The sequence below is a fragment of the Oryzias melastigma genome, linkage group LG7 (genome assembly GCF_002922805.2).
Source record: "Oryzias melastigma strain HK-1 linkage group LG7, ASM292280v2, whole genome shotgun sequence".
NCBI classification, from domain to species: domain Eukaryota; kingdom Metazoa; phylum Chordata; class Actinopteri; order Beloniformes; family Adrianichthyidae; genus Oryzias; species Oryzias melastigma.
In genome coordinates, this window is record NC_050518.1 from 32,694,221 (window position 1) to 32,706,793 (window position 12,573).

A 12,573-nucleotide genomic window follows, 5' to 3' on the forward strand; every position below is an offset into this window, starting at 1 on the left:
CATTGAAGTACTAAGGAGGTGTGTGGAGGAATGGTGAAGTACTAAATTGAAACACAGGAATTAGTCCCACTCAAATTCAGCCAATTGATTAAAAAATGACACTTTTCGTAGTATTTCAGATGTACTTTACTCAAAAAGTATACGGTAAAAATGCTTCATATTTTCAGGAGTAGTACTTCATGAAGTACTAAGGAGGTCTGTGGAGGAATGGTGAAGTACTAAATTAAAACTGAGGAATTAGTCCCACCCAAAGTCAGCCAATTGAATAAAAAGTTACAGTTTTCATTGTATTTCAGATGTACTTTACTCAAAAAGTACACAGTAAAAATGCGTCATATTTTCAGGAGAAGTACTCATTGAAGTACCAAGGAGGTCGGTAAAGGAATGGTGAAGTACTAAATTGAAACACGGGAATTTGTTCCACCAAAAGTCAGCCAAATGAATAAAAAGGTTACACGTTTCATAGTATTTCAGATGTACTTTTCTCAAAAAGTATACAGTAAAAATGCTTCAGATTTTCAGGAGTAGTACTAATTGAAGTACTAAGGAGGTCTGAACAGGAATGGTGAAGTACTAAATTAAAACACAGGAATTAGTCCCACCCAAAGTCAGCCAATTGAATAAAAAATGAGACTTTTCATAGTATTTCAGATGTACTTTACTCAAAACGTATACAGTAAAAACGCTTCATATTTTCAGGAGTAGTACTCCATGAAGTACTAAGGAGGTCTGTAAAGGAATGGTGAAGTACTAAATTGAAACACAGGAATTAGTCCCACCCAAAGTCAGCCAAATGATTAAAAGGTTACACTTTTTATAGTATTTCAGATGTTCTTTTCTCAAAAACTATACAGTAAAAAAACTTCATACTTTCAGGAGTAGTGCTCACTGAAGTACTAAGGAGATTCGTACAGGAATGGTGAAGTACTAAATTGAAACACAGGAATTAGTCCCACCCAAAGTCAGCCAATTGAATAAAAAGATACACTTGTCATAGTATTTCAGATGTACTTTTCTCAAAAAGTATACAGTAAAAATGCTTCAGATTTTCAGGAGTAGTACTCATTGAAGTACTAAGGAGGTGTGTGGAGGAATGGTGAAGTACTAAATTGAAACACAGGAATTAGTCCCACTCAAATTCAGCCAATTGAATAAAAAATGACACTTTTCGTAGTATTTCAGATGTACTTTACTCAAAAAGTACACAGTAAAAATGCGTCATATTTTCAGGAGAAGTACTCATTGAAGTACCAAGGAGGTCGGTAAAGGAATGGTGAAGTACTAAATTGAAACACGGGAATTTGTTCCACCAAAAGTCAGCCAAATGAATAAAAATGTTACACGTTTCATAGTATTTCAGATGTACTTTTCTCAAAAAGTATACAGTAAAAATGCTTCAGATTTTCAGGAGTAGTACTCATTGAAGTACTAAGGAGGTCTGAACAGGAATGGTGAAGTACTAAATTAAAACACAGGAATTAGTCCCACCCAAAGTCAGCCAATTGGATAAAAAGGTTACACGTTTCATAGTATTTCAGATGTACTTTTCTCAAAAAGTATACAGTAAAAATGCTTCATATTATTGGGAGAAGTACTTCATGAAGTACTAAGGAGGTCTGAACAGGAATGGTGAAGTACTAAATTGAAACACAGGAATTAGTCCCACCCAAAGTCAGCCAAATGATTAAAAAGTTACACTTTTTATAGTATTTCAGATGTACTTTTTTTCAAAAAGTATACAGTAAAAATGCTTCATACTTTCAGGAGTAGTACTCATTGAAGTACTAAGGAGATTTGTAATGGAATGGTGAAGTACTAAATTGAAACTGAGGAATTAGTCCCACCCAAAGTCAGCCAATTGAATAAAAAGTTACACTTTTCATAGTATTTCAGATGTACTTAACTCAAAAAGTATACAGTAAAAATGCTTCAGATTTTCAGGGGTACTATTCAGTGAAGTACTAAGGAGGTGTGTGGAGGAATGGTGAAGTACTAAATTGAAACACAGGAATTAGTCCCACCCAAAGTCAGCCAATTGAATAAAAAATGACACTTTTCATAGTATTTTAGATGTACTTTATTGAAAAAGTATAAAGTAAAAATGCTTCAGATTTTCAGAAATAGTTCTCATTGAAGTACTAAGGAGGTCTGTGGAGGAATGGTGAAGTACTAAATTGAAACTGAGATGTTATTTCCACCCAAAGTCAGCCAAATGATGTAAAGATTAGACCTTATATGGCATCTTTGATGGTTTTTTTTTTCTGAAAAACTATACAATAAAAATGTTTTATATTTTAAGGAGAAAATTTCTATTGAGGACTAAGTAGGTCTGTGACGGATTTATAATGAAATACATTGATGATTGAGATGAATTCACAGCCAAAATTAAACAATTTTATTTCAGTAATACAAGAGATTTTGAGATTTTTTTTTTAAGTAATGCACATTTTTTTCTAATAAACATCACATGCATAAAAAGTAATGTGAATGCATTTATGAGGATTAAAAATATAATGTTTTCTACGGAGTCTCCAGGGTTTTCCAGCGAGTACGAACATGCTACCGTAAGTCTTGTATGAAACTCGCAGAAAAAATCCAATGAGGGCTGATTTGACCACGGAAAAACGAACAGCGGCTCACTTGACCGCAGTGGAGAAATGGACGAGAAGACGATAGTTTTTCATAATTATTGACGCGCTGTTTGCATGTGGACAACATTTAAATAAAGACTCACTCCCGTGAAACTCAAGTTTTATGTTTTTAACAGGTTCCTGTGGTATTTATATGACGATAGAGGCAATTTGAAAGAAAAATTAAATCATATTTCTGAGTTTTTTTAAATTCAAACTGTTGTGAATCAGGAGCAGATGAAACATCACAGAAAATATTTGTATTTGGGATGTAGACAATATGATGGGTGCGCCTATTGACTGTATTTGAGAACTGGACTGAGTGTGACGTCACCAGTAGAAAATGACAAGCTTCCGGTTCCAACCAAAGGAAGTCACTCTTTTTTCTTTGCCAACTGTTGTCATTTTGGAACCACAAATTGTCAGTAAGCAGTGATTGGCCGAGTCAGTCGAGTCCACGCGAAACTTTAGGCGTGTTTGAGATCAACACGCAGACGTCTGACCTGCGACATCGATCACCTGCTGTGCATGTTGGGTAGTTTTTGCTCCGATTTCACATTTCAATCATCATAAAAACTGTGATAATAGGGCAGATGCAGCTGGATATTTGGTACTGTGCTGACTGTGAGCTGCCCATGTAACTACAAAAACAACCGAATGGTAAGAACAACCCTGGGTTCCAGTTTTCGTTCAGTCTGGCTGCAGCTCAGCGTTTGCCTTCATCTCAGGCGCCGTTCCCCTCCCCTGCCTGGTCTAGCCCACGATCCAGGCGAGGCGCTTGTCATCTCAAACACGCCCATTCGCTCCAATCATGAGAGAGCTTGTTGAAAGTCCACGCTCCTACCACTTGAGAGTGGGCTTCCTGTTTGGAAAGCAAAAGGGGAGGGGTCACTCAATCCAGTTCTCACATACTGTCAATAGGAAGGCCTCAAGCTCCCTGCTCTGCGCTGTCAGCAACAGGGAGGGGAAGGGGGGCGGTGTTGCTCCAGAGGCAAATTTTTCATAAAGTATGTTCTAGAAAACCACACAGGTTTCTTCATAGCATATTTATGATTAAAAAAACCCCACAGGGAACGTGTTTTAATAGAAGATGATTAGAGCGGGTCTTTAAACAAAGACGGGGTTCTTTGAGTCGTCTTAATGAGCGAGCACAGTGGGTTTGATATTTACATGAAGCCTGACTGAAACTCTAAGTTACCTAAACTACTCAATGTCTTATTTCAGGTCAAGTGACTTTTTCTTTCTATTTGGGAAAGTCATTTTTGTATTTGCTTTCAGGGTCACGGTCAGAAGACACTGAGGACGATGTCGTCGGGCGCTCTCTTTCCGAGCTTGGTGAGCGGGTCCAGAGGAAGCTCCAGTAAATACCTGGTGGAGTTTCGCGCTGGTAAAATGACCTTAAAGGGAAACACGGTGACACCCGACAAACGCAAGGGCACCGTGTACATCCAGCAGTCTGATGACTCCCTGATCCATTTCTGCTGGAAGGACAGGACCACCGGCAATGTCGATGATGTGAGTGATGATGCATCCATTCAAAAAGAAGCTCAAATGTTGAGGATGACTCAAATGACTTCTTTGTGGAGAAAAACTGCTGCCAGCCTCCAGCTCAGGCCTCAGGCTCTGCTTGCTGGTTTAGCTTTCTTTATCATTTTATTCTGTCTTATTCAACTCGTCTGTCCTCTAAAGTTCCACCAGATTAACACTTTCCAGATTAACCTTCTGGAGTCCTCGGTGTGATCGGCCGTTGTGGACTACGTTTGAGTTGACTGTGGTTTTAAAAATGCTTTAGCTTGCTGTGTCATTTTATTCAACACAACCTCAGCTACAGTTTTGTACCAAATGCTATAAACACATTACACCAACAATTCAAAAGTTGGAAAACCTTTTGTTTTCTCCTTTGAAAATGGCAACAACATTTAACAAATATTCATTAAAATAACTTCAGCTGCTGAGTCATCTGTTTTGTCTCGACTCAAATACGTTTGTCAGCTGATAGAACGGCGTTTTTGTTTTGTTTTTAAGATGACACCATTTTGAAGTGCAACGGAATGTTCCTTTTAATGCGGGCTCTAGAAAGAGAAAATATGAAACACAAGATGCTTGTTAATTACTTGCTTCTTTTAAAATGTATGTTCAAAACAACTGCATTCTTGATGGCGATCTCGCCATTTTTCTTCCATTTTTTTGTATCCTTTTTGCGTGCCATACATATCACACCATCTTACTCTTCTCTCAAATCTCATAAATATCTATGTTTGAAAAACTTTCCCAGCTTCCCTTTTCAATTTGTGCTGGAATTGACCCCAGCAGCCTGAAATGTGTTGATTGGTAAAGTGACGACTTCGTATTCAAGGGCTGATTCCAGACTTAAATTGCAGTGTCTGGGTAAACGCTTACAGAAACGATGGAAAGGTTTGATCAAAAACTAAACCAGTATCATCTGTTGTACAGATCCCACTTTAAAAGCAGTTGAGAAGGAGATCTTTGACTAACTAGAAATGTCTTCTAAAGCTGGTGGTGTGACTGGGACCCTGTGGAGCGTCCATCCGGTCCTAAGAGTTCATGACTCGGTGAATGCATTCTTGAGGGTCCTTGGGAAGAACAAGCATCCCCTGCTGCTGACGTCTACTGCTCACGCTCTCAGTCAACACGTGTCTAACCTCCACAGGACCTGATCATCTTCCCCGATGACTGTGAGTTTAAGAGGGTGAACCAGTGCACCACGGGCCGTGTCTATGTGCTGAAGTTCAAGGCTGGATCCAAGAGGCTGTTCTTCTGGATGCAGGTCTGAGAGTCCCACTGCTGTCCTCACAGACTTCCTGACAGCATGCAGCACCTCCACCTGTTTTTATTTTGATAGCCAATCCCATTTCAGCATGTGGCTGTTTCTGGTTCTCGTCAGGAGCCAAAATCTGACAAAGACGAGGAGCACTGTCGGAAGGTCAACGAGTACCTGAACAACCCTCCAATCCCTGGAGCCCCCGGCAGCGGAGGTGGGAGTGGCCATGAACTGTCTGCGCTGGGCGGGGAGGGGGGCCTTCAGAACCTGCTGGGAAACATGAGCCACAACCAACTGATGCAGCTGATCGGACCGACCGGACTGGGCGGGCTCGGTGAGCGGTTCTGCCGGTTTCCTGGTCAGCTCGAGCCCATCTCTCAGCCTGGACGTTCTTTCATACGTGTCTCGTTTGTGTAAGGAGGCCTGGGAGCTCTAGCGGGTCCAGGACTAGCCAACCTGCTCGGCAGTGGAGGTCCAGCGTCCAGCAGCTCCTCATCCAAGTGAGCGTCGTCATCCTCACAGTATCAGACAGGTGTCAGCACGCTCCCGTTAACGCTCTCGTTCTTGACCGCTGTCAGCACTCGGAGCCAGGCCTCAGCAGCCACTCCTGCATCTGGTGGAGCCTCCAGACTGAGTTCTGCTCAGACGCCCTCCACCCCTGCAGCTCCTGCAGCTTCTGCTCCTTCTCCTGCTGGTGCTGCCCCCTCCACTCCAGGTACAACCCAAAGGTTTGAATGTGGAGCGATGATCCTGCTGCTCCAGAACCCCTGTTGCTGTGCGCAGTGCTTTCTGTGCAGATGTGTGTCTGAAACGTTGGTGTAGAAGTCTGTTCCTCACTGTGACCTCCAGCCTCGGCTCAGACTCCGGTGACCACCGCCTCGGCTGGGAGCCCGTCGGCCCACCAGCCCATCCAGCTCAGTGACCTTCAGAACATCCTGGCCACCATGAACGTCCCGGCTTCTGCGGCTGCTCAGGGGGCGACAGGTGTGCAGGGTGTCGGCTGACGTGGAGCTGTGACGAGTTCCCCTCCTCTGACCTCTCTCTGTGTGCTGCAGTGGACCTAGCCAGCGTTTGCACCCCGGAGATGATGGCTCCCATCCTGAGCAACGCTGCAGTCCAGCAGAGACTCCTCCCCTTCCTCCCCAGTGGAGAGAGTCTTCCTCAGAGCGCTGAGGAGATTCAGAACACGCTCACCTCCCCTCAGTTCCAGCAGGTAAGAGGAGGTCTGGTGAGCAGAAATGTTTTAATTCTGCAGATGTAAGGCCCGATCCGGATTTATTTCATTCATCCTCCAAACGGAGAGGTATGAAAAAAAGTGTCTCGTATTTCAGACGACACTTTTGTTCCATGATGTCACCAAGAACCATTGGTCCGCTATCTTTATTAAAATAAACATTCTGGACACACTTGTAGTTAAACTGCCCCTTCAAATGGAGAAGAGGGTCTAAATGTTATTTAGTCACTAGGGCTGCCACAAACGATTATTTTAATAGTCGACTAATCACCGATTATTTTTTCCGATTAGTCGACTAATCGGTTCATGCACAAAGTTGATGTAAAACACAAATCTTAACCATCATTCACTTTAAACTAACTAAAAACTATATATATATATATATATATATATATATATATTCACACTAGCATCATTATAGATGAAATGTAAGCTGAATTTGGCCGCAAAAGATGCTAGTGACGATGGCTGAAGATGCTGATAGCCAACTAAAATGTTAGTTAAAGGCCAAATTAGCCTAAAAAAAGCCTAAGTTAGCAAAGACAGCTAACATGTAGCTGAAATAAAAACTCCAAAATAGCCTAAAAAACCTTAATAAATGCCAAAATAGTCCAATAAGCTAGCATAACACCATTATAACTTTCAACTTAACTACACTGACTCCATTTAATATGAAGTAACGACTAATCGACTATTAAATTAGTCGTCGACTATTTTAATAGTCGATTAGTCGTCGATTAGTCGACTAATCGTGGCAGCCCTATTAGTCACAGAAACCTTCAAACTGAAGATAAAAAGACGACGGTCGTAGTTGGAACTTAATTCACGGTTCGTGCAGCAGACTGATGGACGGTTTCTGCTCAGATAGTCAATCACTGCAGGAAGTTAACCTACAAGCATGTTTTCACTGCTGACATCCTCTCTGCCTGCAGTCCATGAGCATGTTCAGCAGTGCCCTGGCCTCTGGGCAGCTCGGCCCCCTCATGAGCCAGTTCGGTCTGCCAGCAGAAGCTGTAGACGCCGCCAACCGTGGAGGTAAGACTGGAACACAGCGCGCTCTGTGCTGTGGAAACTCCTCAAAACTCTAGAACAGGCCAACAGTAATCCTCCTTCAGGGCTGAGCGTGTCTGATTCATGCTCAGGTAGGATTTCTCTTTGAATGTATGAAGAGGCAGAGATGCTAATAAACAGTTTATATCAGTGGAAGTTAGTGCAACCACAATGGGGCGCAGTCCAGAGTAGATCCTAAGTTTGGATAAATGGAGAGAGGAACAGATGAATAAAGTTCTGGAGGTGAAGACAGGGTCAGACAGGAGGAGGATATGACCTCCAGGTAGGATGTGAGTGAACGGGTGTGATGTGACCAATGAAACGACAGCTGTAGACCAGTGGTCCCCAACCCCCGAGCTGTGGACCGGTACCGGTCCATGGGCCACTCAGTACCGGGCCGGAGACAGAAGAAAGAAATGCACTCGCTAACTTAGATTATTTCCATTCTTTTTCTGATTCTGAAGGAAGCTTTATTTTGAAAAACTGCTGTATTCTGTTCACAACATCCGCTTTGGTCATGTGACTTAAAAGGTAACCAAACCCTAAGTCAACTTTTTTTGGCTGTTGACTTCTAAAATTAGGCTTTTAAATTGATTGAATTCCTGAAATGAAGGTCTAAAACTGTCTCTGTGCTGCCCCCTACAGGTTAAAACGAGCCACAAACGTTTGACAGAGAATGAAGATTCAGTTAAAGTTTCTGATTTGTAGGAACATTTGACGATTTAACTCAGAAAATGTTCTTTGGTGTTGAAGAAATACCAAATGAAATCAATCTGTTTGTCCTGAAAGAGTCTGATGTTAAAATGACATTCTCTGGGAAAAAAACTGGTGATGGTTCCTTAATGGAATATTTTCAAATCAGAATCGATGCAGGGACGCAGATGTTTGGACATGTAGAGAGGAGGAGATGCTGAGGATGGAGACCACAGCTTCATGATGCAGAGAAAAAGCAGAACTTCTTCTTGTTTTGTCAGATGTGGAAGCGTTTGCCAGAGCCATGCAGGCCAGCAAAGGAGACTCCAAAGAGAAGAAGGAGGACGATGAAGACATGAGTCTGGATTAAAGTTCAAGCAGCCCCGCCTCCTCCCAGGAAAAGCGGCTGACCTGTCCAGCCTCTCTCCATCCTTCGTTACTCTCAGCATCTGATCATCTTTATAAACTTCCATGCAAATAAAAACATTTGTTGATTGAAGGCTTTCATTCCAAACTCATCAGCATGAATAAACCCTGAACAGACCTGATGCAGACCGAGGGGCTTGGCCTCATTAAGTAGATGAGGTTGATCAGAAGACATTGATGAACCTAAAGATGGTTTTGGTCATCTCCACAGGAACACAAACCAGAACTGTTCCTGTTCCCAGCATGCTTTGCTTTAGAAGACAAACAGCAGACACTTGAGAATATTTCTTTATTCTCCAGATGAGGGCGCCGTAGCATCCGTGTACAGACAGCCGTCACACTGGAGCGCATGTGTGATACAGTAAAGACGGGCGTGAAAACACCTTTTCTAGAGAGATGCAGTATATAATAAATATGATGTCCTAAATTAAATTAGCTATGACACCCACCACCAGCATGTGTAGTTTAGGAATGTGAGGAGTCGGGCTCCTCCTGTTAAAGACAGTTTCTAGTTTGGATGAAGATCCAGAACCCTCTCCGCCGTCCCGGGTCAGCACCGCAGAACCTCCAAACTCCATCGATGTTTAGCTGCCTCTACATGGGGGGGCAGCCTCGTGTTCCCACCGTTCCATGCACAGACAGCGGCTTGGACAGCGTGACCGCTCTGTGGTTGACGGTCACCCTGCGGACACAGCCTGTGAAGGCCGGCAGCCCATCCGGAAGACGAGGTGCTTTAGCGCCACCTGGGGAGCAGAGAACGTAACTAGAAACACTGCAGCTGTAGCTGTGATGACACTGAACCATCGTTTGTATGAGTACAACAGGTCAGGAAAATAAAGCAGAAATAGTAAGTTTCATGCGTAAAAGCTGAAACTGGACTTTAAAATGCTGAAAGAGCCTCAAATGAACCAGTTGCCGGGCAGAACAGAGTTCTAATTCCCTCCCACTGACTGTGATGTCATCACCTGAAAATGAGAGGATTTTCCGTCTGTGTTTAATCAGTTTGAATCAATATAAGTCAATAATTGATCCATAAAAGTAGAGATTGATCTAGCACAGGGGTCGGCAACCTTTAACAGTAAAAGAGCCCTTTGGGTTAGTTCTCTACTGATCAAGACCTAGAAGGAGCCGAATAGTCTTACTTCAGCATTTGGGAAATCTGGATTTGCATTGATGGCCATCTTTTCTTTAAATAAATATGAATATGTCTATTTTTTAGCACGGACAAAAGCAAAAATATAAAAAGAAACTAGCATTTGTCAAAATTTTATTTTTTTAAAGTTTTTACCTTTTATCTTTAGAAGTGGGCAAATTAGCGAAAAAGCTAGCTTGTTGCCTTACTATTACTAGCTGAACACCAAATTAGCATAAAATTCCTCAGTAAATTAAATCAGCCAAAAATGTTAGCATATTGCTAAAATATTAGCTTAACTCCAAATTAGCATAAAACATTTCATTAGAGGCCAAATTAGCCACAAAAAAGCAAGCTCGTTGCTCAATTACAAGCTGAACTCCTAAACTGCCTGAAATTCCTCAGTAAACCAAGTTAGAAAAGTCAGCATGATTCTAAAATAGAATCTAAATTCTACATTATCCCCAAAAAAACAGTAGATAACAAATTTGCAGAAAACATCAGCATGTTGTTAAATTATTAGCTAATCCTCAAATTAGCATAAAATTCCTCAGTAAACTAAATTAGACAGAAATGTTAGCATGTTGCTGAAATAATAGCTAATCTCCACATGTTTGAAAATTGCTGTTATTTTTCTTCACCCAGAGAGCCACCAAGGAGAGATACAAGAGCCACACGGGGCTCTGGAGCCACAGGTTGCACACCCCTGATCTAGCACATGAAGCTTAGCTTGATGCTAACGTTTAATGGGATTTCCCATAGGACAGCTAATGCACGGACTCAGTCTTTATATGAATTTTCCAAACTCCTTTAAGAAACTAATTTTAAAGTAACCATTTGTGGTCTAAAACATCGTTTTTTCCTCATTCTTTCTTCTTCTTCTGGAATAAAGTGTAGTGCTATAGTGTGATCTCCACCTAGTGGCCAAACTGAAACATCCTCCAGGAGAAGCAGAACAATGTTTCCAATGTTAATGATCTGAACATTTTAGTTAGAACTTCTCCTTTAGAGAATCCATGTAACTCTGGATGATATTAACAATCTCATTATTTCACTGATACATTTACAGTCAACATGTCAACTGGATCAGATTAATATCAATACATATTTTCATATTTATTCATGTATTTCTAAACAAATGTGTCTAAATGTGTAAACTCTGAATTGAATTGAGCGGATCAAAAAGAATCTGAATCATTTCTGTAAATTCTAATTGATATCCAGATGAAATCAGAACTTGAAGGCAGAATAAATCTTCATGGAAACATCTGCTGCAGACAGAGGAATAAAGGAAGTAAAGCTTCATTATACTGCAGTTTCTGTTTGAGAGATGTTCACACTTAAAAAGAGCTGAAACAGCAGATGAAATGATGTGAAGCTGAAGAGCAGCTGGAAGCTCCTGAAGGAGAACCACTAAAGATGATATCCATCTCAGCCTCGCAGTCTGTGAGGCGGGCAGCATCAGGTAAGGCCTGACTGGGCCTGAAGGGGCCTGAAGGGGGCCTGACGGGGCTGAAGGGGCCTGAAAGGGCATGACAGGGGGCTGACGGGGCCTGACGGGGCCTGACTGGGTCTGATGGGGGCCTGAAGGGGCCTGAAGGGGTCTGATGGGGGCTGATGGGGCCTGACGGGGCCTGACGGGGCCTGAAGGGGCCTGAAGGGGCCTGAAGGGTCGAGGTTGGAGTCCTGACGCTGCGCTCTTTCATGGAAGGATAGAAACAGGAATGCTCGAGATCTCACCCTGCACACCTCCCAGGTAAAGCGCTGCTTTGGCCCCGGCAGAGCGGCTCTGTTTGGGGCCGACCCGGTGCGTGCTGGCTCCGTCCACCTGCAGCCTCAGACTTTTGTTCTGTTTGATCACTGCAGAAACACGGCAGCATCACATGTTAGCGTCCAGCCGAGAAAACCCTCCCCAGGTGAGGCAGCAGCATTTCAAGCTCACCTGTGACCGTGTGCCAGCGTCCATCACACAGAGGAGCCAGCGGCGTGACAGACGTGGAGAACTTCCGCTCGCCGTTGTTCACTGACACAGTCACCTGCAGCACACACTCCAGGTTACATTTGCATCCTGCTGGTTATGACGGAGTGAAGACCTCAGCCCACCTTTCCTTCTGCCAGGATCACGCTGAGCTGTAGATCGGTGGAGGTTTCAGCGTGCAGCAGCAGCCCTGAGTCGGACACGGGCCGAACCTCCAGCTGGATCTCCACATCCCGGTCCAAAACCAGAGATTCATCTGCAGGAAGTGCAGCAGGTTAGACAGGAAGAACCACACAGCTCCCTGTGGCTGAGGCAGAAGAGGACAGACCTATCTTCACATGACCACCCCCTCCTGAGAAGTAGACTCCTGGCTGGAGAAGGTTCTGGAAGCAGGGAAGGGTCCCCTGGCTGTATGCCGGCTTTCCAATGTGAGCGTTGTTCAGTCTCAGATCTCTGACGCAGCCAGCGAAGCCGGGAGAGTCCAGGTCCTACGATCAGCAACACAGCGTCATTCACACCCGTCTGACGGAGCGTCCCCAGAACCCTCATGTGACAGAAGCCGCTCAGGTCTCAGAACCCCCATGTGGCAGCAGCCGCTCAGGTCTCAGAACCCCCATGTGACAGCAGCCGCTCAGGTCTCAGAACCCT

General features: G+C 43.4%; 2 protein-coding genes across 5 annotated transcripts in view; one reads left to right on the plus strand and one right to left on the minus strand.

Moving 5' to 3' along the window:
- Nucleotides 1-8,888, plus strand: part of LOC112140864 (proteasomal ubiquitin receptor ADRM1) — a 14,846-nt gene extending 5,958 nt beyond the window's left edge. The window contains exons 2-10 of one of the 3 annotated variants that reach the window (XM_024263881.1): nt 3,909-4,145; nt 5,302-5,418; nt 5,536-5,746; nt 5,831-5,912; nt 5,991-6,127; nt 6,262-6,396; nt 6,468-6,625; nt 7,579-7,681; nt 8,671-8,888. In XM_024263881.1, the coding sequence (XP_024119649.1) occupies nt 3,936-4,145; nt 5,302-5,418; nt 5,536-5,746; nt 5,831-5,912; nt 5,991-6,127; nt 6,262-6,396; nt 6,468-6,625; nt 7,579-7,681; nt 8,671-8,759 (1,242 nt within the window). In that variant the 5' untranslated portion in view covers nt 3,909-3,935 and the 3' untranslated portion in view covers nt 8,760-8,888. The remainder of the gene's footprint in view (nt 1-3,908; nt 4,146-5,301; nt 5,419-5,535; nt 5,747-5,830; nt 5,913-5,990; nt 6,128-6,261; nt 6,397-6,467; nt 6,626-7,578; nt 7,682-8,670) is intronic. The other 2 variants (XM_024263883.1, XM_024263882.2) reach the window with 2 other exon arrangements.
- Nucleotides 8,889-9,085: 197 nt separating this feature from the next.
- Nucleotides 9,086-12,573, minus strand: part of lama5 (laminin, alpha 5) — an 85,368-nt gene continuing 81,880 nt past the window's right edge. For both annotated transcript variants that reach the window (XM_024263880.2, XM_024263879.2), the window contains exons 76-80: nt 12,254-12,413; nt 12,051-12,181; nt 11,890-11,983; nt 11,688-11,807; nt 9,086-9,558 (exon numbers count right to left, since the gene is read on the minus strand). In XM_024263880.2, the coding sequence (XP_024119648.2) occupies nt 9,410-9,558; nt 11,688-11,807; nt 11,890-11,983; nt 12,051-12,181; nt 12,254-12,413 (654 nt within the window). In that variant the 3' untranslated portion in view covers nt 9,086-9,409. The remainder of the gene's footprint in view (nt 9,559-11,687; nt 11,808-11,889; nt 11,984-12,050; nt 12,182-12,253; nt 12,414-12,573) is intronic.